At 39.5% G+C, this 27,472-nt stretch overlaps 1 protein-coding gene across 3 annotated transcripts in view; it reads left to right on the top strand.

The window, feature by feature from the left end:
- acsl6 (acyl-CoA synthetase long chain family member 6) overlaps positions 1-11,842 on the top strand; it is a 64,725-nt gene extending 52,883 nt beyond the window's left edge. For all 3 annotated transcript variants that reach the window (XM_049466765.1, XM_049466766.1, XM_049466767.1), the window contains exons 16-21: positions 1,866-1,954; positions 2,045-2,161; positions 5,423-5,566; positions 8,381-8,482; positions 9,522-9,593; positions 10,863-11,842. In XM_049466765.1, the coding sequence (XP_049322722.1) occupies positions 1,866-1,954; positions 2,045-2,161; positions 5,423-5,566; positions 8,381-8,482; positions 9,522-9,593; positions 10,863-11,003 (665 nt within the window). In that variant the 3' untranslated portion in view covers positions 11,004-11,842. The remainder of the gene's footprint in view (positions 1-1,865; positions 1,955-2,044; positions 2,162-5,422; positions 5,567-8,380; positions 8,483-9,521; positions 9,594-10,862) is intronic.
- Positions 11,843-27,472: the final 15,630 nt, after the last annotated feature.

The following is a 27,472-nucleotide window of genomic DNA, read 5'->3' as shown; positions in this document are numbered from 1 at the left end:
GTGGTTTTGCATTGTTCTGTGGACAAAATGTATAGTTGTCCTTGAAAATGGCAAATGTAAATGCCTTCTTGAATAAAATAATTTTAGTTCTTCAATGACTGAAATGTAATCATCAACACTGTCAGTTTACCCTCACAAATAACTCAGAACACCAAGAAACATCTTTACCATAATCATAAAAAAGTAAAGCAGCTTTAATACTGACCATTTAATTCAGTCTTCATCAGAGAACATTTTCCATACTGCTCTCCTCTTCTGATTTGTAGTTTGTAGTACATAAGACTTATGTAGATAATTAAACAAACCTGCTACTGTCTGTGTTGATGCTAAATTAAAAGACTTGTTGAACAAGTTTTACTGGGCTGTTTTGTTTGTCAAAGATTGCAGCTGATATCCAAATGAGGGCAGTGTTTGTATTTGCCTGACTCAGTAGGAAGCATGTAGACAGTCTTGCCAACCAGGGCAAAAAAAACTCACTTCTGTCTCCAATGTTCATGAGATAAGGGCAGAAATGAGGGTCAGGACTGGCAATGAACAACAATGTTTGTACAGTGGACTTGTTTTCAAAGCAGTGATTATGCTTTTTCCCTCTTAAATAGGGCTGTGGTTGTAGTGAAATGGTTTTAAATAATAACTCAGAATAACTCAGGGTGGTGATAGATTTGCTGCATATATACCCTGCTGCTAGGTTGTTTATATGTTTATTGGATTTAAGAATTAATAAAGTACTCTCATTCAGATTGTATTTTATAGTGTAGTTCACCTCGTTTTGTGTATTAAAGATCATTGTTAAGATTATTTGTGTTAACTTCCTGGTCTGGAAAGAGGAGAAAAATAAATCAGCGGCTCCCTCTTGTGGCTAGTCTGATCCTTTTATAATAAGACTAGTAACAAATGGGACGTTGGTTGTTGTATTATTTGCTGTACTGAAGGATGTCCTTGCTCTCTTGGGGTGGTTAGGATGGCACTCTTCTCCCCATTGCTGGGCTAGACTGATGCTGTTAGCTTCTGTCATAGATTTGGCAGTTAGCATCCTCCAAGTGTGTTGAATTGTTGCTGTTACATTAGCAGCAGTTAAAAAAAGATGTGGTGGCGCTTTAACTGATTCAATAAAGTAGAGGTCTGACCAGGACTGCTTTTTTAAACCTGCTCCCACTTGTTTTAGTCCTGTTACCTCCTAAAAACGCTTGTTATAATTCTGCACCCGACCACAACATACACATTTCTGCAGTCCTAATATGAATTGAATTAATTAATTTTAGTGCTCGAATTTGAGTTTTTTTTTTATTAAAACAGCAATATAAGGTTTTAGGGACACGCTTACAAAAAAATTAAATAGTTCACTTTGAGATTAAAGTCATAATATTACTAGAATAATATTGCAATATTATGAGAATAAAGTTGTAGTATTTTTAAGGAAAGTTATGATCAATGTGAAATTGTGTTTATTTATTTTCATAAAAAGTATAGTTTTATAAATATGCAATTATAAGACTGAGGTCCATCTATACACTGATAAGTAAAAAAACATAATATAAAAAAGGTAAATGTACATAATGCAGTGTGTGACAGCTGTCTATGAATAGGTCATATGGAGCTGCTTTAAGTCTATAACACCATATTCCTCTACACTCAAGCACATACCAGCCCTCACTCTATCAGCACTGTGAGCAGAGTTTGCTCCCAATTCTTTGAGGGATTATTTTCTTATTGATGTACAGAACGGGTGCCCAGGGGCCCTGACCACTAGGTGACCCTGGACCAGCACAGATTGGTATTAAAGTTTTTGACCCACAGAATCTTTGAAGACACCAGAGAGTTAAAATGGTGTAAACTTCAGCCTTTTTGTTTCCTGCTGTTTACAGGTCATGTAGGGGCACCACTGCCCTGCAACCTCATTAAACTCGTGGATGTGCCTGAGAAGAACTACTTTTCCTCAAAAGGAGAGGGGGAGGTAGGTACCATGGTATTAATTCAATACCCATTATTATTTATTTACATAACAACAATTATATTGGATATAAACATTCTGCTTGTTTTGCAGGTGTGTGTGAAAGGTCCAAATGTTTTTAAGGGCTATCTGAAAGACCCAGTGAAGACAGCAGAGACCCTGGACCCTGATGGGTGGCTCCACACCGGAGATATAGGCAAATGGTTACCGGTTAGTTTGCCTTTACATTATGATCATAAGTATTTTAAACAGAAATGTCAAATAATCTCAAATACATACAGTTGTGGTCAAAAGTTTACATACACTTGTAAAAAAACATAATGTTATGGCTGTCTTGAGTTTTCAATAAGTTCTACAGCTCTTATTTTTCTGTGATAGAGTGATCGGAACACATACATGTTTGTCACAAAAAACAGTCATAAAATTTGGTTCTTTCATAAATTTATTATGGGTCTGCTGAAAATGTCACCAAATCTGCTGGGTCAAAAATATACATACAGCAACAAAATTTGTCAATTTTGGTGATGTAGCGAGTTGTGTCAATCAAATTAGCTTCATGTCATGGCCTCTTCACTTCTTGTAAGTGATTCTGATTGACTACAGCTGTTGACTTCTCATGAGCCCATTTAAATAGGGCTCATTTGACCCAGTGATTAGACTCAGCTACAAAAGCTACAATGGGAAAGTCAAAGGAACTCAGTGTGGATCTGAAAAAGCGAATTATTGACTTGAACAAGTCAGGGAAGTCACTTGGAGCCATTTCAAAGCAGCTACAGGTCCCAAGAGCAACTGTGCAGACAATTATACGCAAGTATAAAGTGCATGGAACAGTTGTGTCACTGCCACGATCAGGAAGAAAACGCAAGCTATCACATGCTGCCGAGAGGAGATTGGTCAGGATGGTCAAGAGTCAACCAAGAATCACCAAGAAGCAGGTCTGCAAGGATTTGGAAGCTGATGGAACACAGGTGTCAGTCTCCACAGTCAAGCGTGTTTTACATCGCCATGGACTGAGAGGCTGCCGTGCAAGAAAGAAGCCCTTGCTCCAGAAAAGGCACCTTAAGACTCGGCTGAAGTTTGCTGCTGATCACATGGACAAAGATAAAACCTTCTGGAGGAAAGTTCTCTGGTCAGACGAAACAAAAATTGAGCTGTTTGGCCACAACACCCAGCAATATGTTTGGAGGAGAAAAGGTGAGGCCTTTAATCCCAGGAACACCATGCCTACTGTCAAGCATGGTGGTGGTAGTATTATGCTCTGGGGATGTTTTGCTGCCAGTGGAACTGGTTCTTTGCAGAAAGTAAATGGGATAATGAAGAAGGAGGATTACCTCCAAATTCTGCAGGAAAACTTAAAACCATCAGCCCGAAGGTTGGGTCTTGGGCGCAGTTGGGTGTTCCAACAAGACAATGACCCAAAACACACATCAAAAGTGGTAAAGGAATGGCTAAACCAGGCTAGAATTAAGGTTTTAGAATGGCCTTCCCAAAGTCCTGACTTAAACCCCATTGAGAACATGTGGACAGTGCTAAAGAAACGGGTTCATGCAAGAAAACCATCACATTTAGCTGAACTGCACCAATTCTGTCAAGAAGAGTGGTCAAACATTCGACCTGAAGCTTGCCAGGAGCTTGTGGATGGCTACCAAAAGCGCCTAGTTGCCGTGAAAATGGCCAAGGGACATGTAACCAAATACTAATGTTGCTGTATGTATATTTTTGACCCAGCAGATTTGGTGACATTTTCAGCAGACCCATAATAAATTTATGAAAGAACCACATTTTATGACTGTTTTTTGTGACAAACATGTATGTGTTCCGATCACTCTATCACAGAAAAATAAGAGTTGTAGAACTTATTGAAAACTCAAGACAGCCATAACATTATGTTTTTTTACAAGTGTATGTAAACTTTTGACCACAACTGTACATTTTTCTCACATGGTTTCTATTGCTATGTGATACAGTCATATGTACAAATTACCCACTTTAGCATTAGGTGGTACAACCCTCTTTTAAAGGTTTCAGACAAAATATTGTGGTAAATATATACAGGGGTTGGACGATGAAACTGAAACACCTGTCATTTTAGTGTGGGAGGTTTCATGGCTAAATTGTAGCAGCCTGGTGGCCAGTCATTATATGCACATTGCACCAGTAAGAGCAGAGTGTGAAGGTTCCATTAGCAGGGTAAGAGCACAGTTTTGCTCAAAATATTGCAATGCAAACAACATTATGGGAGACATACCAGAGTTCAAAAGAGGACAAATTGTTGGTGCACGTCTTGCTGGAGCATCTGTGACCAAGACAGCAAGTCTTTGTGATGCATCAAGAGCCACGGTATCCAGGGTAATGTCAGCATACCCCCAATAAGGACCAACCACATCCAACAGGCTGATCAAATCACGGCAGAATTCAATGTGCACTAAATTCTCCTGTTTTCACCAGAACTGTCCGTCCGGACAATAAATTATTGTGGTCTAAAACCAGGTGTTTCAGTTTCATTTTCCAACCCCTGTAGCAGAAATAAATCAGAATTAAATTAGAAATAAAGTGCAGGTCGTATAAAATGACTGTATCTGTAATATACTGATAATATTATCTTCATACTACTGATAGACACAGTTCTCAATATCACTGTCATGATATTGTGTGATTGTGATTACATGCACTCAAAATCTGTTCATATTCAGATATTAGTTTTTTATTCATATATCTGATTATTTAGGGAGTCATGTACACAGTATACTGATTCCTTAGTAAGGTGTAAAAACTGATTAAGAAATCTGATAAAAAGAGCTGAATTTGAGCTTAGTAATCAGATTTCGGTGTACTTGTAAACTCTCAACCAAAGTATTCCATCTGTGCATGAGTGAAAACAGACGGTAGTGGAAATAAGCGAACAGTGTTTAACAGCACAGCACCCGCGAGATGCCGTCCAAACACTTTTAGAGTGATGCTAAAACTGAAGGAGTTACATGATCTTCATCTTCTAGCTGATGGAGGATCATATTACACATATAGCTGCAGAATAAAGATCAGGTTTTATGTGATGTTTATACCACATATTATTCTGTTTGTTTGTTTATTCTGTGAGTTGACTGGCTGGTTGCAAAGCAAAGATCTGATTATTGTCTGGCTCATGTAAACCCACAGTTTTACCATCTAATCTTTTTGATCCTCATCTGATCTATCTGTTTAGTTAATTATGTTGATTAGATTACTTACTCCAATATTTTAGTAATCAGATTAAAAAGCACATTGTGTTGCCTGTTAATATTAATATCAATATTGATGTCAAAGATGTCAGTGTAGAATGCAGATTATTACTGCCTGTTTGGTCCAGAGCATTATGCCTGAACTACACATGCAAATAAGGTGCAGAACTGAAGAGCAGTAGAACGGTCGATTTTGACTGTATGTTGTGTGAAACCTGCATTCCCAGCTAACTGCTCATATTTCCTCTTTCAGAATGGCACACTTAAAATCATTGACAGAAAGAAGCACATCTTTAAGCTGGCCCAGGGGGAGTACATTTCTCCTGAGAAGATCGAGAACATCTACATCCGCAGTGAACCTGTGTCTCAGCTCTACGTTCATGGAGATAGTCTGCAGGTAGGATTGGATAATATAATTATATCATCACAACATCTTTAACATTTTAGCTTAGTTGTGGAATTTCAAAATTAATATGAATAAATCAGTATGAAATATTAACAATATATATATAACAATAATCACCTTTCTTTAAAAAAAATAAAGGGAATACTCAAATAACACATCCGAGATCTGAATGAATGAAATATTCTCATTAAATACTTTGTTCTGTACAAAGTTGAATCGGCTGACAACAAAATCACACAAAAATCATCAATGGAAATCAAATTTATTAACCAATGGAGGCCTGGATTTGGAGTCACACACAAAATTAAAGTGGAAAAACACATTACATTCTGATCCAACTTTGATGTAATGTCCTTAAAACTAGTTAAAATGAGGCTCAGTAGTGTGTGTGGCTCAGTAGTGCTTGTATGACCTCAACACCTGGGCTGCTCCTGATGAGGCGGCAGATGTTCTCCTGAGGACTCTCATCCCAGACCTGGACTAAAGCATCAGTCAACTCCTGTACAGTCTGTGGTGCAGTGTGGTGTTGGTGGATGGAGAGAGGCATGATGTCCCAGATGTGCTGGATTGGATTCAGGTCTGGGGAACAGGCAGGCCAGTCCATAGCGTCAGTGCCTTTATCCTGCAGGAACTGCTAGCACACTTCAGCCACACTGCACCAGCATATGGCCTCACAATGGGTCTGAGGATCTCATCTCGGTACCTAATGGCAGTCAGGGTTATTCACCATTACAGACCCACTGCCAAACTGGTCATGCTGGAGGATGTTGCAGGCAGCAGATCGCTCTCCTGACAGTTTGAGCAGAAACATTGATATTAGTGGCCTGCTGGAGGTCATTTTGCAGGGCTCTGGCAGTGCTCCTCCTGTTCCTCCTTGCACAAAGGCGGAGGTAGCGCCTCCTACGGCCCCCTCCATGTCTCCTGGTGTACTGGCCTGTCTCCTGATAGCGCCTCCAGACTCTGGACACTACGCTGACAGACACAGCAAACCTTCTTGCCACAGATCACATTGCCTGAGTCACTTGAGTTTGTGTTGTAGAGTCCGTCTCATGCTACCACGAGTGTGAAAGCACCACCAACATTCAAAAGTGACCAAAACATCAGTCAGAAAGCATAGGTACTGAGAAGTGGTCGGTGGTCACCACCTGCAGAGCCACTCCTTTATTGAGTGGGACTTGCTAATTGTCAATACATTTCTGGAAGAGCTGCACTACCTTTTCAATTAAATTCAATTCAATTTTATTTATATAGCTCTTTTTACAACAAAAGTTGTCACAAAGCAGCTTTACAGAGAAAAACATGTCTATGCCTCTTATGAGCAGCACCACTGAGATCCCAATTATTGTGGTGACACAGTGGCAAGGAAAAACTCCCTTTATGAGGAAGCTGGAACCACAGATGGACACATTCAGGCAGGCCGGCCGGCCATCTCAGCACATGTGAGAGAGATAGAGAGAGAAAGAAAACAGAGAGGGGAGGGAAGAAAAAGAAGTTAGAATGTTTTTTTAAAACTCTGCTGGAGTGGGATGGGCAGTTGGAGGCAGCAGCTCAGGACATGGGGAGAGAAAGAGAAAGAGAAAGCAGATGATTAGGACAGGGTTAATATTTGCTGCATAAGCTGTAAGAGGAATAGTTAGAAGGTCTAGATTTAAAGATTGAGAGTGTGTCTGAGTCCCGTATATTAATAGGGAGGTTATTCCAAAGTTGGGAAGCTTTATAAAAGAAAGCTCTTCCTCCTGCATAGTTTTTTTCTAACACGTGGGACTTATAACAGACCAGCGTCTTGGGAGCGGAGGGAGCGCGGCGGATTGTAAAGTGTAAAAAGTTCCTCTAGATAATATGGGGCCAGACCATTGAGGGATTCATACGTCAGGAGAAGTATTTTATAATCTAATTAAAATTTAACAGGTAGCCAGTGTAGGAATGAAAGAATAGGGGTAATGTGAATTAATTTTCTAGCTCTAGGAAGCACTCTCGCGGCTGCATTCTGAACTAGCTGGAGTTTATGAAGTAATTTACATGGACTTTTAGCCAAAACACACTGCAGTAGTGCAGCCTTGAGGTTATGAATGCATGCTCCAAAGATGACCCCAAGGTTTTTCACAGTTTTACTACGTATAATTAAGTTACCGTCTATGTCTACAGTAATAACAATTAACAATATTAGGACCTAATAGAATAGAAGGACCTTATCAGAATTAAGTAAGAGAAAGTTGTGTGTCATCCCATTTTGAATCTCTTTAATACAGTCTGTTATTTGATTTAGACAGAGGTCCTCGTTGGGTTTAGCAGAGATGTAAAGTTGCATGTCATCAGCATAGCAGTGGAAGTTAATACCATGTCTATGGGTGATTTTACCCAGCAGTAACATATAAAGAGTAGTGGACCCATTATTGATCCTTGAGGGACACCATATTTTACTTTAGACTGTTAATGATATGATAATGATAATGATAACTGACACTGGAATTGATCTCTCAGATATAATCTGAACCAGGTGAGGGCAGATCCTTTAATTCCTATAAGATTTTCTAACCTATCAAGTAGAATAGCGTGATCTATGGTGTCGAAGGCAGCACTAAGATCTAGCAGTACAAGGATGGCAGTACTGCCTCTACCAACAGCAGAAATTAAATCATTAGTCACTCTAAGTAAAGCGGTTAACAGTGCTATGCTTTTGTCTGAATCCAGATTGAAAAACCTTAATGAATACTATTGCTTTGTAGGGCCACTTGTGTGGGTTGTAGAGTCCCTCTCATGCTACCCATGCTATTTTAAGGATTTTTGTATTCTCTGCTTCTCCAGGCTTGTTTGGTTGCAATTGTGGTGCCAGATCCAGAGGTAATGCCGTCGTGGGCCCGGAAAAAGGGCTTAGATGGATCTTATGAGGATCTGTGCAAAAATGGGGTGAGTTTTTCTTCAAAAACATATTTAACATCATAAATTAAGAATGATGTACACATCTTAACCTTACAACCATGGGATTACCATTCTTTAGAAAACACTAAATACATTAGAAAATCAGATTACAGGGCTGTTTTCTCTGTATTAACTTCTCAGAAACCTGATGTCATCAGACACTGCTCTTTTAGTCCAAAACAGAGGCAGATCTAAGATAAAAGAAATTCATTTTGGCCATAACGATCTGCAAACAGAAAGACTAAAGACTTTTCCTTTCCTGTATCTGGCATAGGGTTAGCATATGATGTGTGTGTGTGTGTGTGTGTATATATATATATGAGTGGTGCTATATCATTAACATGTATTATTCTGTTATTAATAATATATTAAAATCATAATATACAGGGCCCGTAAATACTCAGAGGGTGATGCCAGTTCTGTCTCTGTCCACATCAGAGTAAATTTAAAAGAAAGCAATCAAGATAAAAATACTTTTTTTAGCTTTAATTTATAAGGGTTAACTAAACTATGTTCTAATAATTTAGGGATTACAGCCATTTTACATAATCAATTTTCACAGGCAAGTGATTAGACAAACAGATTATATTTTTAAATTAAAAGCTTAGTTTAATACCTGGATGCTGATCACTTCAATTGACTTCAGTCTGGAACCATGGTTACCACAAAATACTGACTCTTCTCACTTGAGTTGCTCTGTCAGGCCTTTACAGCAGTGACCCTCCTTGGTTTGGTTTTGTTGCGATCAGGTAACTGATTCTGCCTTTTAAGAACAGTCCATTTATATGCCCAAAGAATCTTTTAGATTGCAACCCTGTCGTGAAAAGCCATTATCATGAGCGAATTACTGCACACAAAAAAATACCCTGATATTTATTTCAATGCTAATATTATTTATAAACAATGACCCAGTTCCATTGGCAGGCATAGATTGGGTGCCTTGTGATATTACTGTCCAAATACTTGTGTTTGTGTGTTTTAGTGTAATTTGTCAGAGATATAACTAATGTCGTTTCTGTTTTTGTAGGAATTAAAGAAAGCTATCCTGGAAGACTTGGTGCGTTTAGGCAAAGCAAGTGGCCTCCACTCTTTTGAGCAGGTGTGTGTGTGTGTGTGAGTGTTAAAGGGTTTTAATGGTTATTCTGATATATGAAGCTTTCACAACCATTTGTTCTTTTGATATTCAATTAAGAATCCAAAATTGGAAAATTCAAAAACAATTCATCAATTTGTTTTTAAATATAAGTCCAAAAACAAATGATGGCTTGAATTTTCAGTTTTTTATTTGATGATTCAAACAAAAATGGGAACTTGATTTAGATTAACACATATACAGTCATTCTTCATCAGTAAAATGTTTATTTCCTTTATTAATGACTGGAATTGAATGTATTTATGTTCCTTTGGTCGAAAATAAACTAAAATGCAGCAGAAACCCTCTGCAAAGTAAAATCTTTGGTTAACAACCTGATGTATTGTGTCTTAAGTCTATATATAATAAAATAAGACATTCTTTTTTTTGTAATGTTATGTTTTTTCCAGTCTAATTTTAGCTTAGTTTTTGTGTTTTTTATTCAGAGCATTTGCACAGCGTTGTGCTTTAAATGCGGCTTTTTACTGATAAAATCCGCTATTCACAGGCGGCTGTGTGTAACTGCAGTAAACATTTAAGGTGGAACAAAAATCCACCCTAGGTCCACGCAGGTGAAAAATTTAAATCAAGTTCGTCTCTGCTCCGTTTTTTTTAATTTGCACTTTATGTTTGGCCTATCAAATAAAAAGACAAAAAATACAAGCCGTGATGTATTTATTTTTTTATTTAAAAACGAAATAACAAATTGTTTTTTAATTTTTTGTTTTTGGATTCTCCGTTGAATATCAAAAGCACAAATGATACACAGACTCATGTATTCTTCACTTCTGCTGGAGAGGTCCTAGGTGCCAGTGGTGTTTCAGCAGTTAAAGAACCAAGTTATTAATGACAGGGTTACCCAAAAATAGCGATAACATAAATGCTGCCCTCCCCTCTGTGTTTAGTTTATCTGTATCAAGGCAGAAACCTCTGTTAAAACTATTCTATTCACCTCTTTGGCAAATTTACCCCGACCACAATCTGTTCCAAACCAATCTTAACTATGAAGTAAGAAAAGTAACTGCAGATTGTAAATACAAGTATAATTCTACTGAATAAAAATAAATTGAATCAGTTTATAGTATTGTTTAGCATCATCTAAATAATAAAGTGGATTTCTTCATTTCTATACACTCTTTAAAATAAAGGTAAACAACACCTTCTAATATAATGTAATTAGAGTTAACATTATGCTGCTTCATTTAGTCATTTTTGAAAAACTCTTCTCATTTACAGGTAAAAAACATCTACGTCCATAGTGATATGTTCTCCATAGAGAATGGATTGCTGACTCCAACGTTAAAGGCAAAGAGACCAGAGCTGAGGCAATATTTCAAACAGGAGATCGAAGAGCTCTATCAAAACATCACCATGTGAACGTTCCCATCACCCAACAAAGGCTGAGGACTTTTTTGGGACATTGCTGATCGTTAACCATTTGTCCTTAAACTCCCGCATCCGAAACCCCCAAAATGAATGAGCCGTTCACAATGGAATGGAGCCTGGTTGTCAACAGTCGGTGTGCCTTTGGAAAAAGTGGCGTATCTACAACCAAATTTGTCCCCACAAAAAATGTGTTAGCAAATCCAACAAGTGTTGGTGTTTCCTTTGTTTCATTCTGTATCAGATGACCAATCACGCCGTTCTCTTTGGTCCATGTCTGTTCATCTTTATTGTTTTGTTTATGGGTCCAGTTGTCTGGAAAAAAAGAATAATTCAGAACAAAAGGCGATGCATGCTACGTACCCAGCTCTCACTGAGCCAGTTCTTGCTTGAGATTCTCAGTTTGTTTTGTTCATCAGGGAAAAAAAATGCAGACACACACATACACACAAGTACGCACACACACAGCTACATACCATCTTACACACTCACAACATGATAGAACGCTATAATTCTAGCTAGTTAAGTTGTGCTGAATGTGCTCGCTTGAGGCAAGTGAGCATGCAATGGACTTAGAACTTTTGGACTTGTCCATAGTAATGGCTTTTCCATTCCAAAGTTGAAAAAAATAGTGTAAATATTGATGAAACTAGATGTAAACATATTTAAGCAATGGTTTGAATGGATTTTTTGAGCGTAGTGAAACAAAAAAAGAAAAAGAAAAAAAAACTGTAACTATAATCAAATGGTGAATGAATCAGTATCATATCTTTGTATTTAATAAGGGGGTGTGGATGGGGACAAAAATAAAAGAGAATCTGTTAAGATTTAAAGGACTGTATTTTGTATTTTTTGTTCTTTCATGTGAATTAATGCAGAAAAGATCAAACAGTGTAACAGAATGCATTTAAAATAGTATCAGATTATTTCTGGTGAGGAAAGAAAAAGGGATTTTCTGTAATATCCTACTTGTAAAGTCAAAAATGAAAGGATGCTCTTGAAAATCCAACATAACTTAATAATGCTTACATTGTACTTACTCCAGACAGGAGATTCACATCCCAGACTTTCCAGATTCTCTAAGACTTGTCTCTGTTTGAATCTTGACTTGACTTAATTTGAACCCCATAAACTTCAAGCTAAATTGAACCTAACAGATTCTATACTCAAAGACTCCTGTACAGAAAGCCCTGAGGTTTGTGGGATTAGAAACTTAATTTTCCAGACTTGAACTTTGACCTGCCCTTGTATCCCACAATCAGGGACTTGACACTATTTTCTGACTTCTCCTTACCAGCAGCACAGTTTACAGAGCTTTACCCAAATTAATGTCATTAAATTCCTCTCACTAATCAACTCTTATTAATAAATAAACCCTAAACCTGTCCTATTGAATAAGCCCTGACTGTAAATAAAACTTAATATTTTCCTCAAAATGAAATATTATATATATATATATATATAAATTGTTTAGTATTAATAAAGTATATTAATAATAAATATTTGCTTATGCAACAAAACAAATATCAGAAAGTTTCAAAGATAAATACCAAAGTGTTCATTAATTCCTGCATTACCATTTCACCTCTGAAATCCTTTTATAACATAAATATTAAATCTATCTATTATCTTTTATGCACCGTGTTGAACATAAAGGCCAACATATATAAAATATCCCAGCTGGCAACTGGTTGATCAACGTAGATGTTAGGGTTGAATCAAAGTTGAATCAATGTTGATTTTGAAAAGTGAAGCAGCGTTGTTTCACAGTCTTATGTTCAACCTTTAATAAACGAAAGCTCACTAAAATGAGAAAATCCTATGGTTAACAAAGTGTTAAAAATAAACCAATCAGTGTGTGTCTATAGGAGCCAAAAGAAGGACTGCCTTTAATGTATATATAGTTTTATAAATATTGTTATATTGTTATTTCTTTATTGATTTCTTTGCCATTTTTAGAGACACAAATAACACAGTTTAGAATGTTTTCTTTGACATTTTTTAACACAACAAGTAGACTCTGTGGTTACTGCTACGGGTCAACCTTACCCAAACCAGCTAGGACCTGCTGCCTACATCAAGTCTAAAAACCTCTACACATACAAAGGTCAGGACAGACAAAATAGAACTTAAGAAGACTGCTTCTCACTGAGTGCCCACATGCTGGAAGGTAATCTCCTTGTGTTCTAATATTTCTGGATGTTGAGTCTCTGTTTGTGCTAGTCACTTGCCTGCTTACCTGTTGTACTGGCTAATGAGCTAGCTAGCAGCAAGTTTTGGAATTCAAGACAGTAAATCATCTATCTGCGAAGTACTTGGAATATTATTGTTATTGACGGATTACAGACTGTGCATTTTGTGCTGGTTCTGCTAACAGTATTTAATGGAAGAAGCTTCAGATAAAGTGATTCTTAGCAAAAGGCAGGTGAAACTTTCACCTTAAGCAACAGAGGAAACTGTACGTCGTCTTAAAAGCTCAAGAAGTGCTAAACTTGGGCAGTTAACGAGTAAAATGAACACTGTGGACCAGCTTATGGAGGATATGAGCAATTTGGATGTTGTCACTTCCAAGTTCACAGACTTTAAAGAACAATTTGAGGAATTCCTTGATTTAAATTGATCAGTGCAGTTGTTAATGGCACAGTTATCAGAAGCAGACAAGAATGAAGACCAGCTTAGTTAGTTCAAACCCAAGGCAAACAGATTTAAAGACTTTATAAACTGTGCAGAAACATGGATCAAAGATGTTGGTCAACGCAGAGAAGCTGAATTGCAAGATACAGTACTTCCAACGGATAGTGCATCCATGATATCTTGTTGAAATGTTAAAATATACAAGCAAGGATCAGTAACAGGCAGTTCCACACTTACATCCTCATCTGCTAGACTGAAGAGTGAGGCAGAAAGAGCTGCATTGTTGGCAAGGGCAACTACCTTGAAGCAAAGGCAAACAATTGAAGTGCAGGAAGCTCAGTTAAAAGTTCAAAAGGAAGAAATTGAACTACAGATAGCCTTAGCTGAATCTACTGCAAAAATCCAAGTCTTGAGAGAGCTCCAAGGCTCCCAGTGCCCATCTGAATGTCCAAATGATGGAATGAATTTAGTTCCTTGAGTCTTATAAAGCAAGCTTTAAAGTAAAGTCAGAAAAACTAGATGCCTGTGACACTCCAAAGAAGGATAAGGCAACTTTACATACCCAGCCTGTTGCTTTAAAAAATGAACAGACGACAGCTATAGCAAAAAAATAAAGGCTTCAAATAACACCAGTACAGATGAAGAGGTGGAAACAGGAACACTGTTCAATGTCATGCAGCATCAGAACGACGTCACTGCTCTGCTAGTGAATCAACAAAAGTTGACTACATTACCTTCAATGGAGATACCCATCTTCAAAGGGGATCCTTTGGAGTTTAAGATCTTCCTCAGGGCATTTGAGCATTGTGTGGAAGACAGAACAGACAGTTGCAAAGAGAGACTTCATTTTATGGAGCAATACACGAGTGGACAACCTAAAGAGTTAGTTCAAAGTTGTCTCCATATAAATCCAGATGAAGGATATAAGGAAGCAAAGAGGCTTTTAAAGCAGCACTTTGGAGATGATTACAAAATCTCAGTGGCCTATGTAGAGAAGGCATTAAATTGGCCTCCTATCAAGCCTGAAGATGGAGAAGCGCTGCATTCTTATGCACCTTTTCTCACTGGATGTCTGAATGTCATGAATCACATGGATTATATGGAAGAGGTGGACAATTTCCTAAATATGCGGGCAATCATTGCAAAGTTGCCTTACAAGTTAAGAGAAAAATGGCGAGGCACGGCTTGTGACATTCAGGAAAAGGGGAACAAGAGGGCAAAGTTCAAAGACCTGGTTAACTTCATCTACAAACAAGCAACAATTTCCTTGCATCCTATGTTTGGAGATATAAAGGACACTGCTGTCACAAGAAGACCATTGAAAGCACCCAGTATGGGCAAAGGCCTGAAAAGTTTTATGACAGGTGTGGTACCTGAAAACAGCCTTAAAAAGAGGACTGAAACAAGTTCACAAGAAAAGGAAACAGTCCCTGCCAAAACTAGCAACAGTTTTAGTGCACTTACAAGACCGTGTCTCTTCTGCCACAACGAGCACTGTCTAGACTCATGTGAAAAGCTGAAGATCAATCATCAAGAGAAGCTCAACTTTCTGTGATCCAAAGGGTTGTGCTTTGGTTGCCTAAAGCAAGGCCATATGAGTAAAAGCTGTGAGGAGAAGCTCAGTTGCAAGGTGTGCTCGTTGATGCATCCTACATTATTACATATGAAGCACAAAGAGAAGCATGTTCCCACCAAAAAGGTCATAGAGGAAAAAGAAGCGCATTCAGTCACTGAATGTACTGAATGTGAATGTATTGAGAATAACAGTTCTGACTGCATTATGGCCATCGTACCTGTTTGTGTCAAGACCAGGAAGGGCAGCAAGGTGACGAAAACCTATGCTTTTCTGGACCCTGGGATCTCTGCAAGTTTCTGTACTGAAGAGCTTATAAGGGAACTCAATGTCAGTGGTCGGAGAACTGACATACTGTTGCGTACGATGGGGGAAGAAAAGTCTGTCACCAGTGAGGTTGTGTCAGGTTTGGAAATTAGCAGTTTGGATAAAACAACTTCTTAAGACTTCTTGTTCTGCCAGATTTTGCGCAGAAAACAATTCCTGTGGGCAAGGAAAACATTCCATTGCAAAGGGATGTGGATAAGTGGTCTCATTTGGAACAGGTACGACTTCCAAACATTGATGCAGAAGTAGGGTTGCTGTTTTGGACAAACGTTCCAAAGGCTATGGAGCCATGGCAGGTAATTAACAGTGTGGAAAATGGACCCTATACAGTGTGGACCATGTTGGGCTGGGTGGTCAATGGGTCTCTTAGGAAAGATACAACTGTAGACAAAAAAGGTGATCCGATCATAGTGGCATCAAATCGAATATCAGTTGACAGAGGAACAGCCGGACATGTCAAGAGACGATCACCAGTTCATTAATCTTGTCTCACAGTCAGAAAAACTGGTGGATGGACATTACAGCATTGGACTGCCTTTAAAAGATAGAGCAGTTATCATGCCCAACAACCAACATGTTGCAGAACAGCGTGCTCTCCACCTTAAGAGGAAGTTCATGAAGAACAAGTCTTTTCATGCAGACAACAGCGCATTTATGAGTGACATAATTTCCAAAGGATATGCTGTGCAAGTGCCGAATGAAGAGTTGAACCGTAATGATGGGAAGGTGTGGTATATACCTCACCACGGTGTATACCACCCCAAAAAGCATAAGATCAGAGTAGTGTTTGACTGTGGGGCCGCTTTCCAAGGTACATCTTTAAATGATCAGCTGTTACAGGGGCCGGATCTCACCAGTAGAGCTTAGATTGTCTGCCCGAACCTGACCTGACCCGAGGCCCGACCCGAAATCAGGTCGGTTCGGGCCGAGATTTACCACCACATTCCTCGGGCCGGGTCGGGCTCCAGAAAATAGTCTGAGATGTAGGCATCTGTTTTTTAATTATATTTTCATTTTTAAATAAAGCTCTGGTGTGATAATCACAATGTTGCTAAGTAACCAATTATTATTGTTAACGAAAACGAATAAAATAACGAAAACTGAAAGTAAAAAAAAAAAAATATTTATAAGCGCTGTTTTCACTCCTGCAGTTCTACAGCGGGGGGTGTTGTGCCGATTCTGTCCGCGAAGCGGAAGTCGGATTCAGCAGGGAGTCGGATTTGGCACAACAGCAGCAGCGCGGCAGCACCTCGCGGTCCGCGGTGTTAGTTGTAAGCGCTTGCGCTAGCCGCAAAATACGACAGAAAACACTGAGGGAGCTGCAGAATTATTTATGGGACTAGAATATGAGCACGAGGAGATAAAAGAGAAACAGGAGGTACAGTATGTGAGAACATTTACCTGTGAGTAGCTCATACACGCAAATCTCTCTCTCTCTGTGTCTCTCTCTCTCTCCCTCTCTCTCTCGCACGTGAACTCCTCCGTGCTTGACTTGCAGCACTGTGTGTAGCTGTTCCTAAAAATTAATAAAATTAATGTAATTAAATAATAGTTCTATGCTTCTATGTTACAGTGTTAATTAACATAATTCTGATCATATTTCGCTCATTCAAACATCCCGAAAACACCCAGTTTATGGGGCGGGTCGGGCTGGGGCTCATAATGGCAGTTTATGGTTCAGGTTGGGTCGGGCTCGGGCAGAACATTTTTTGGGCCCGATCTAACCTCTACTCACCTCTACTACATTGCTAGGAGTCATCACCAGATTTAGACAAGAGCCGGTAGCAGACATTGAAGCTATGTTTCACCAGGTGAAGGTGCCTCCAGAAGCCTTCTCAGATTCCTTTGGTGGCCCAAAGGTGACATCTCCCAAGGCCTGGTTGAACACAGAATGGTTGTGCACCTCTTCTCCAAGTTGTGACAGCTTTGCACTAAGAAAGTGCGCGGAAGACAACAGACCTCAATTCAAAAAGAAAGTAGTTGATATGGTCCAGTACAACTTCTATGTAGATGATTTTCTTGGGTCTGTTCCAAAAGAAGAATGTGCAGTCTCTGCGTACCATGATCTTTGCAACATCTGTGGTAATGGAGGGTTTAGATTAAACAAGTGGCTGAGCAACAGTCGTGCTGTACTTGCCAAAATTCCTAAGAAAGAAAGGGCTGAAGAACTGAGAGACTTTGACTTGGATCAAGACAAGCTCCCGGTAGAAAGGGCCCTAGGTGTTACATGGTGTACACAATCGGATGTGTTTAAGTTCAAGACCATCATACAGGAAAGACCTTTGAGCAGAAGAGGAATTCTGGCAACTGTTAGCTCTATCTATGGTCCCCTTGGAATTTTAGCTTCTGTTGTCCTGCAGGCTAAGAAGATTCTTCAAGATCTCTGCAGAATGAAGATAGGCTGGGACGAGGTCATTCCAGATAACCTTGCATGTCAAGTTTGGCTGAAAGAGCTCCATCTACTGGAAAGCTTTGAGACAGACAGATGCTTCAAGCCTAAAGACTTTGGAGTGAACACTTTTCTACAGATCATTTTTCTGATGCAAGTGAAGATTGCTATGGCACTGTAAGTTACCTCTTGCTGAGAAACAGCTCTGGTCAAGCCCACTGTGCATTTGTCCACGCATGGAAATTACTGCAACCACGATGGCAGGAAGGATGGATGCTATGCTAAAGAGGGAACTGAAGTTAAAGCTTGAAGATTCCGTTTTTTTGGACAGACAGTACTGCAGTCCTGAAGTACATTAACAACGAAACAACAAGGTTTCGAAGTTTTGTAGCAAACCGTGTATCGTCTATCCTGAAGGTTTCAGAGGCATCCCAGTGTAGATACATCAGCAGTGCCATGAACCCAGCTGACTATGCATCCAGGGGCTTGAAGGTGGATTCATTTCTCCAAAGGAAAGCATGGATGAAAGGGACAGAGAGTGACTGGCCAGAGAACCCAAAATACTCTGGAGAAATAGACACTGGAGGTCCAGAGGTGAAAAAGAGCATGTTAGTAAATATGCTGAATCTTCTAAAGAAGAAGCAAAGCCTCTGCAGCTTCTTATGGAACGTTTTTCTTCATGGAGCAAGCTGAAGAAGGCAGTAGCATGGATCCTCAGAATCAGGAATGTTCTGTTTGAGCTGTCGCAGAAGAGGAAAACACTAATGTGGAAATCTCTTAACTGGATGTGGATGAAGATCAGCGCAAGCAACTGCTGAAGAAGAAAATGACAGACATAAGGACCAACCTGGAGAAAAGCAACCTAACTGTAGATGATCTAACTATGGCTGAGTTGCAGATCATGTCTTATTGCCAGATTCAGACTTATTCTGAGGAGATCAATGCCCTGCAAAAAGAAGACCCAGTTAAGCGATCTAGTCATATCTACAAGCTGAACCCTGTTCTCCAAGATGGTGTGCTTTGTGTTGGTGGAAGACTCAGTAGACCGGCTATGCCAGATGAGGCAAAACACCCAACACCCAGCTATCCTACCTCAAGATCTTCATGTGACCAGCCTCATCCTTCGTCACATTCATCAGGACACAGTTCAGCAATAAGAAGATTGCATATGAAAAAGTTTGGGCATCCCTATTAATCTTAATCATTTTTAGTTCTAAATATCTGGGTGTTTGCAACATTGCCATTTCAGTTTGATATATCTAATAACTGATGGACACAGTAATATTTCAGGATTGAAATGAGGTTTATTGTACTAACAGAGAATGTGCAATATGCATTAAACCAAAATTTGACCGGTGCAAAAGTATGGGCACCCTTATCATTTTATTGATTTGAATACTCCTAACTACTTTTTCTGACTTACTGAAGCACAAAATTAATTTGGTAACCTCATTGAGCTTTGAACTTCATAGCCAGGTGTAGCCAATAATGAGAAAAGGTATTTAAGGTGGACAATTGCAAGTCCTATTTGAATCTCCTCTGAAGAGTGGCATCATGGGCTTATCAAAACAACTCTCAAATGATCTAAAAACAAAGATTGTTCAACATAGTTGTTCAGGGGAAGGATACAAAAAGTTGTCTCCGAGATTTAACCTGTCAGTTTCCACTGTGAGGAACATAGTAAGGAAATGGAAGACCACAGGGACAGTTCTTGTTAAGCCCAGAAGTGTCAGGCCAAGAAAAATATCAGAAAGGCAGAGAAGAAGAATGGTGAGAACAGTCAAGGACAATCCACAGACCACCCCCAAAGAGCTGCAGCATCATCTTGCTGCAGATGGTGTCACTCTGCATCGCTCAACAATACAGCGCACTTTGCACAAAGAGAAGCTGTATGGGAGAGTGATGCGAAAGAAGCCATTTCTGCAAGCACACCACAAACAGAGTCGCCTGAGGTATGCAAAAGTACACCTCAGGCAAATGCACACCTCAGGCGACTCTGTTTGTAAAATCCAAACCATCTTTTCCACCAGGACTAATGCACTGATGCAAGTACGCGAAAAGTGGGGACGCATAAAGTGCAATTTCAGTGTTGGAGACTTTCGAGGATGAATCAGCTCCTCGTAACTCATGGGTGACTGGCAAAATCATCCAAGCTGGAGACATTATAGTCATCAGTTACCAGACTACTTAGTATTTTAGTTTATAATTGTTATATGACTTGGGATAACAATTAGGGGCCAGTTGTACAGGAGCATAGGTGGAAAATGGAGCACACGGTTTTTAGACTGTAGCATACTTCTTAAGCAGATATTTAATTCCCTTAATTATTCATGGATGTGTTTTGGGCGTAACGTGAAATAAACCAATCATTGTGTCTGTATCCATCCCCTTTAAGAGGCAGCTGCGCTCTGACTTCTGTTCATTCCTATTTTAAGAGCGCATAAACTGACTGCGTGTCATGGGGCCCTATCATACACCCCGCGCAAGGCGTGTAGCGTGGCGCGTTGCCATCGTACACCCCTCAACACTCTATTTTTACGCCTTGCACACACGTCCTTAAAATAGCAATGGAAATTGGAAATACATACACGCCGATGGATGTGGTGGTCTGGAAATGAGGTGTGTTCAGGTAAATTTCTGGCGTGTTTCTATCTTGGCAGCGGAAAAACAGATTGCGCGATTGAGCCTGTGAAAGGACGTCTAAATTCACCTAAATTCACTGGCGCACCCAAAACTGAATCAGATCACCCTGCGCCCTGCGCTCCAAAAAACCCATACCATCACCTCCTCATCACAGAAAAATAAACCTCACCCTCAGCCTTCAGCAATCAACTATAAAGTATCAGAAAGCCTGTGATTGTTTTAAATTAGTTTTTTAATTACTTTATATTTTATATTATTCCTTTTTTATGCATTTTAATTATTTTTATTAACCAAATTATTAAATACATATATATATATATTTTTCCCCATGATTCCCATGTTCTTAGTTTATTGGTATAAATTTGTTAATCTCTTATCATTTTGCTTTAATTTCACTGCTATTATTATTTTATTCATCAGATATATATTCTTTACTTTTTATGTCAATTTTTATGATCAGCACATTTTGCCTGATTTCTTTTGATTAATTATCCGTAAATATAGTGAGTTTATACCATGAATTTTACTACACTTGATACGACCTTATTTATTAAAAGATTTTTTTTAAGAAAACAGAGGTAATCCAGCGCCGCACGCTGCCAAACCCGCTATGCGCGCTTGCTGTATTTTTGAGCACTGGATCAGATTTTCATTAATGAATTTATATATTTAATATTTTTATAAATTTGCCCTGGTGATAAGAAACGAATGCTAACATATAGCTTTATATTTCTGTGTATTTTAAAAGTTTTAAGTTTTATATAATTGACGGACAGGGTGACAACGTGCTTTATTTTTCAGATATATAAAAAAAATAATAAAAGTGAATTGCTAGTTAAATAATAGCGAAGTGAAATAAAAAATAGTCGATTTGTCCATTATGCAGTGACGTGCAGACTATGGCCCAATGTGCTTGGGCAACTGCACTTTTGCCGTCCTTGGCTGATATTGCCCTTCCCACGGAGGGGAAAAAATAATATATGCAAATATGATTTCATATTTTAACAAAGATTTTCTTTATAATTCGTAATTTTGATTGAAGTTTATGTTTAGTACACAGACTAAATAACTGTAACTTAATATAGCAGACAGGCATTCTGCTGTTTAAGAATTTCAACAGATGCTTATTCTCACTCAAATTCTGTAGTTTTTGAAATGGAAAATTAAAAAGAGAAAATAACTTTGCTATTATTTAACTAAAATTCACTTTTATATCTGAAAAATAAGCACATTGTCACCCTGGCGTGTGGTGCTGCCCGTCAATTATATAAAACTTAAAACATTTAAAATACACAGAAATATAAAGCTATACGTTAAAATTAGTTTCTTATCACCAGGGCAAATTTATTAAAATATTGAATATAGTAATTCATTAATTAAAATCTCGTCCAGCGCTCTAAAATGTCAGGCAGGTAAACTGGAACTTGGCGCAGAATAACCTCTCTCTTCTAAAAAAAAACAAAAAAACGTTAATATATTCCAAAAGTCCAATGCTATTTTAAGAAGGCCTGCGCAAGGTTTAAAAATAGACTGTTGATGGGGTGTACCTTGGCAACGTGCCACGCTACACGCCTTGCCCGGGGTGTACGATAGGGCCCCTGATCTCAATAACACTGAGGGCCCTATTTTAACAATCTTTAGCGCACTAGTTAATTGTGCTTTGCACAGCTAGATTTAGGGGCGTGTCCTGTGTCTTTGGTATCTTGGGGGCACGAAAAATACGCCTTGCGCAGCTCCAACGGCGCAAAGGGTATGTTTTAATTCCCTTAATTATTCATGGATGTGTTTTGCACGTAATGTGAAATAAACCAATGTCTGTATCCATCCCCTTTAAAAGGCAGCTGCGCTCTGACTTCTGTTCATTCCTATTTTAAGAGCACATAAACTGACTGCGGGTCACGCTGTTTAAATAAGTGAAGCAGCTGAAATAAGGGAAGAGTAATGTTATTTTATTCTTTATTCTGTTTATTGTTTATGTAAAAACTGGGTTTGCAACAATGCATATTAATCAAGCAATCAACCATCATTTACACTGGAGGGGAACCCTCATTTACAATGCCACTGAGCATTTACAGTTTAAAAGGCATGCGATGCGGTGAGGGGAACTGTGATGATGTTGCTTGGGGTACAGTTCAGAACAGCTTGAGACGGTTCTCAAGCCAGGTCCCCCCGCAGCTAGGAGTAATGAAGATGAGTGATGAAGATGAGGGTGAAGATGAGGGTGGTGATGGGGTGGAGGCGGGTGCGAGGTCGAATGTCACGTAGGTGAGCACCTGGAAGGTATATATATAGGACCAGGGGGAAGGAGCTTGGGAAATTGAGGCGTGGTTCATATCCCAACACTTTGCTATAATAAACCCCGCCTACTGTGCGCAACTGTGATGATGTTGCTTGGGGTACAGTTCAGAACAGCTTGAGGCGGTTCTCAAGCCAGGTCCCCCCAAAAAGACGAAAGTGGGAGGACCAGCGGCTGAATCTGAACTGAAAGTGAGGTAAGCCATGGTGAGAGACTGAGGTCTTCAGCAGAATTTTATAAGATCTTTAACAGCGTTTCAGGGGTGGTATGAGTGAAAATGTCTTTATAGTAGATGCATATACAGAGTTAGCATCATCCTCGTGATAAAATTTGCAGACCAGTATAAGCTTGACTGAATGGGGAGTTCGACAGGTTTCGTGGCAAGGTGAGTTTTCTTCTCGACAAAGGAATGTGACGACCATGTAAATTTAAATCGACAACTAGGTTATGACACCTGCTCCCGTCTGAGTTCAAAGTTTCTTGTCATTCAGCTGCGTACAGGGGTTGAACTCATGAAGTTTTTGGTGGTCTGACTGTTCCTTTCGGCCTGACGTGTGTTCACATGTTCCACAAATCAAGGAAGAGAAGCCTGAAGACAGAGTCCTGCATAGTCCCCCCCCCCCCCAAAAAATAAAATTTTGAGCAACAGGCAGGACCAAAGTTCGTCACAGCAGATGGGGTGGCGCCCGGACGAAGAACACGGACACCAGATGGGATGCAGCCAGCAGGCGGAGAGAAGCATTGACTGAAGAATGCATCACGGTCCTCTCAACATATAGGACATTTTGGGGGCCCCTCCTGGAGGCGCAAAATGGTTTAGTCCTCCCGACAGCTACCGGCTACAGGTGTACCATCAGTGAGCCCAGATTTAAAGACCTGGGGGCTAGAGACATCCTGCTGCCCAAAGCAAGTAATCAGGTTATCGAAAGAAAGGAAGGAAAAAAGAGAAGGCAGAAAGAGGGTAAGCAGCTGATGGTGGCTTTCTTTCCCGAAGGTAAACCGAGTTTGCTTGTTAAGCAAAAGTCAAATTAAAGTAAATGTAGTCCACTCCAGACATCTGCTGCTGATATTTTATGCTCACATTAGCTTAGCTAGTTGCCAAACGGGTAAAAGACATTGAGCCTCCTAACATAAGATATCAACATTAACCAGTTTAGAAACAAACAGTGGATAACTGTTAATTGTTAAATAACTGATCTCGATTTTAATCAAAAATAATAATGGTCATGGTTTTAGCCATACGTTTTGCCAGAGATAGCTTAAAACGTTATTAATGCTTTTTATTTAAGATAAATGTTTTTTTTTTTTCCTCCTTGATGTACTGGCATTGATAGGGGCCCACGACATTGCGAGTGAACAGGGCCCAGAATTTGCTGCTACGCCCCTGGGTCCGCCTCGCCGGCAGTGATCGAGGTAACAGAGAAAAGAATCGAGGGAACAGAAAGGAGCCATATGGCCCTTAACAGAAAATATACATTAGTAAAGCTGAGCGTAGGGGTCCGCCTTGCTGGCAGTGATAGAGGTAACAGAGAAAAGAATAGAGGTAAGAGAAAAGAATAGAGGGCAAAAAAGAGAGCCGTCGCGTTCCTTTAAAAATAAATGTACATAGTAAAGCCGAGCGTAGGGGTCCGCCCCGCTGGCAGTGATAGAGGAAACAGAGAAAAGATTTGATGTAACGGAAAGAATAGAGGGCAGAAAAGAGAGCCGTCGCCTTCCTTCATGGTAAAAGTACGTAGTAAAGCCGGGCGTAGGGTTCCGCCTCGCCGGCTGGGATCGAGGTAACAAAAGAATCGAGGAAACAATTAATCAAATTGAGGGAACAATAAATTAAAATCCATGAAACAATGAAATAAGATTAAGGGAACTATGAAATAAATTGAGGGAACACTAAAAATAGAGGAAACAATGAATATGACTGAGGAATCAAATTAAATAAAAGAAACAAAGTAAATAGAGGGAAACAACTAATTAAATCTAATTGTGGATTAGAACGACGGAACGATGAGTAAATCGAGGGAACAATAAATTAGAGGGAACAATAAAATAAATCAAACATTGAAATAGATCGGAACGGTGGAATAAATCGAGGAAACAAATTAAATAGAGGGAACAATAAATAAATCGAACAGAGAAATAGATTGAGTGAACTGAGAAATAGACCGAGCTAACAATGAGCAGAGGGAAACAATTAAATAGAGGGAACAATAAATTAAATCGAACTGAGAAAAAGATTGAGGGAACTGAGAAATAGACCGAGGTAACGATGAGCAGAGGGAAACAATTAAATAGAGGGAACAATAAATTAAATCGAACAAAGGAATAGATCAAGGGAACTGAGAAATAGCCCGAGTTAACAATGAGCAGAGGGAAACAAATAAATAGAGGGAACAATAAATTCAAACGAACGAGAAATAGAGCGAGGGAACTGAGAAATAGACCGCGCCGAGTAGTTTAAGCTGGCGGTGAGCCAAGTATTCGTAGAGTTGAACCAGGTAGCTGGCTGGCTGCGTCGAGTAGATTAGCTTGCGCTGAATCAAAGATCCGAAGAGCCAGACCAGGGGCCTCATTTATAAAGAGTGCGTACGCATAAAAAGAGGGCAGAAATGTGCGTAAGCAACATCTCACGCAAGAATTGTGATTTATAAAGAAATACTTGCCGTGAAAACGAGCGTACATTTAAGCAAGGTTTGAGGCATGCGTATGCCTTCAAAAGTGTGCGGAGAGAGCGGGAATTAGTGGCATCATGTGGTAAAGTAGGGAATTGTTAGTAAATGCGCAAGCTTTTCTTCCTTCCGCATATTAGTTACCACATAAATCAAAATTAACAAAGGAAGATTAAGCATTACTTGTTTCAATATTTTTTTTCTGCATGTATAGTTAAAATTATTTCTGTATCTTATTCTGTATTATATGTATATGTAGTGTTAATTTTCCACTAACTTGTATATTTCACTTTGTAGTTTATTTCAGTTTTATTTGTGTTATCTGTTTTATCTCACAGTTGTAAAATCTAAAGGTGCTATATATATATATATATATTGTGGCGTGAGGAGGCGGGGGAGTTGTGGGTCCGCCCCACGCCAGAGCGCAAAGCCATGCCTGTCTCAGCTGACCCGCATGAGGGCTGATTGAGCCGTCAGTTGGGACAGGCATATATACTCAGCCTCAGCCATCATTTAGGAGGACTCTTGACTGGGGAGCTGAGGGCTGAGGCTGCGCGGACTCTAAAACAAAAGAAACTAAAGAAACTACTGAACTATAGAGCCCCACTGGGCTAGCATTATGTTTTGAGTTTGTTTTGGGTGTGGTGGAGGGCGTTTGAAGCTAATAAAGGTATGGTTTGAGTTACTCCCCGTGTCTGTGTTGTCTGTGAGCTTCCTCCGTCCGGGTCACAGTGGTCACGCCCCTGTGTAAATATTATTATTATTATTATTATTATTATTATTGCAACAAATTATACTCTATAATAAAGAGAGAGGAAAGTGTTAAGGGCTGGTAATAGTTGCAGATAATTACAATCATAAACAGCTGTACCTAATTGCATAAAATAACAGCTCTATAAATAGGCAGAAAATAGTGAGGCACTGTCTGTTATAATGGCGTTTTTGGCATTACTTGAGGACGTAGCTAACCGACAAATACGGCGACAACGTGTTTTCAGAGATCATGAAGATTTTTTTGCGAATGATGATGACTGGTTAATAAGCCGATTTAGGTTTCCAAGAGCTATTCTCGTGGAACTGTGTGCCGAGTTGGGGACAGATTTACAGAGACCAACGTTGCGCAATACATGTCCACTTACAGGTGCTACCAACTCTTGGATTCCTGGCGACGGGTAGCTTTCAAAGAGAATTAGCAGACAGGTCAGGAATATCTCAACCATCTTTAAGCTCCATAATGCCAGCCGTATTAGCTGGCATAATCAGATTGACAAGTCGGTACATCAGATTTCCTTACACTGCAAATGAACAGGCTCAAATCAAAGCGCAATTTGCAGCAGTGGCCGGTTTCCCAAATGTAATCAGAGCAATTGACTGCACTCATGTTGCTATAAGAGCGCAGAGCCAGAATGAAGCTGCTTTCATCAACCGAAAGCAATTTCATTCTATAAACATACAGGTTATTTGTGATGCGACCATGATTTTAACCAATGTGGTTGCTCGATGGCCTGGTTCAACACATGATTCCTTTATTCTGAGGAATAGTAGTGTAGGAAACCGGCTTGAAAACGGAGCTGTGCCGGATGGTTGGCTTCTTGGTAAGTGAAAACTTTAAAGTGGTTATTCAAGACTTTAAGCAGTTTTATACAATAATCTATTAGCAGCCTTATTTCTGCACCATTCTTATAGGCGACAGTGGCTATCCCCTCCAGCGCTGGTTTCTTACGCCAGTCCCACACAGCAGACAAGAGAGACGCTACAATGATGCACACGCTTTGCACGCGCTCTGTTGTGGAACGCACCATCGGGCTGCTAAAAGGCCGATGGCGTTGTTTAGATGCATCAGGTGGGAGATTGCTTTACCGTCCAGAAAAGGTTTGCCAGATTGTGAGAGCATGTGCTGTGCTACACAATATAGCACAGAAAAATGGTCTCTCCCTG

The sequence above is a fragment of the Astyanax mexicanus genome, chromosome 17 (genome assembly GCF_023375975.1).
Source record: "Astyanax mexicanus isolate ESR-SI-001 chromosome 17, AstMex3_surface, whole genome shotgun sequence".
NCBI classification, from domain to species: Eukaryota; Metazoa; Chordata; class Actinopteri; order Characiformes; family Acestrorhamphidae; genus Astyanax; species Astyanax mexicanus.
Note: the sequence above shows the minus strand (reverse complement) of the source record. Positions and strands in the feature narration are given on the sequence as shown.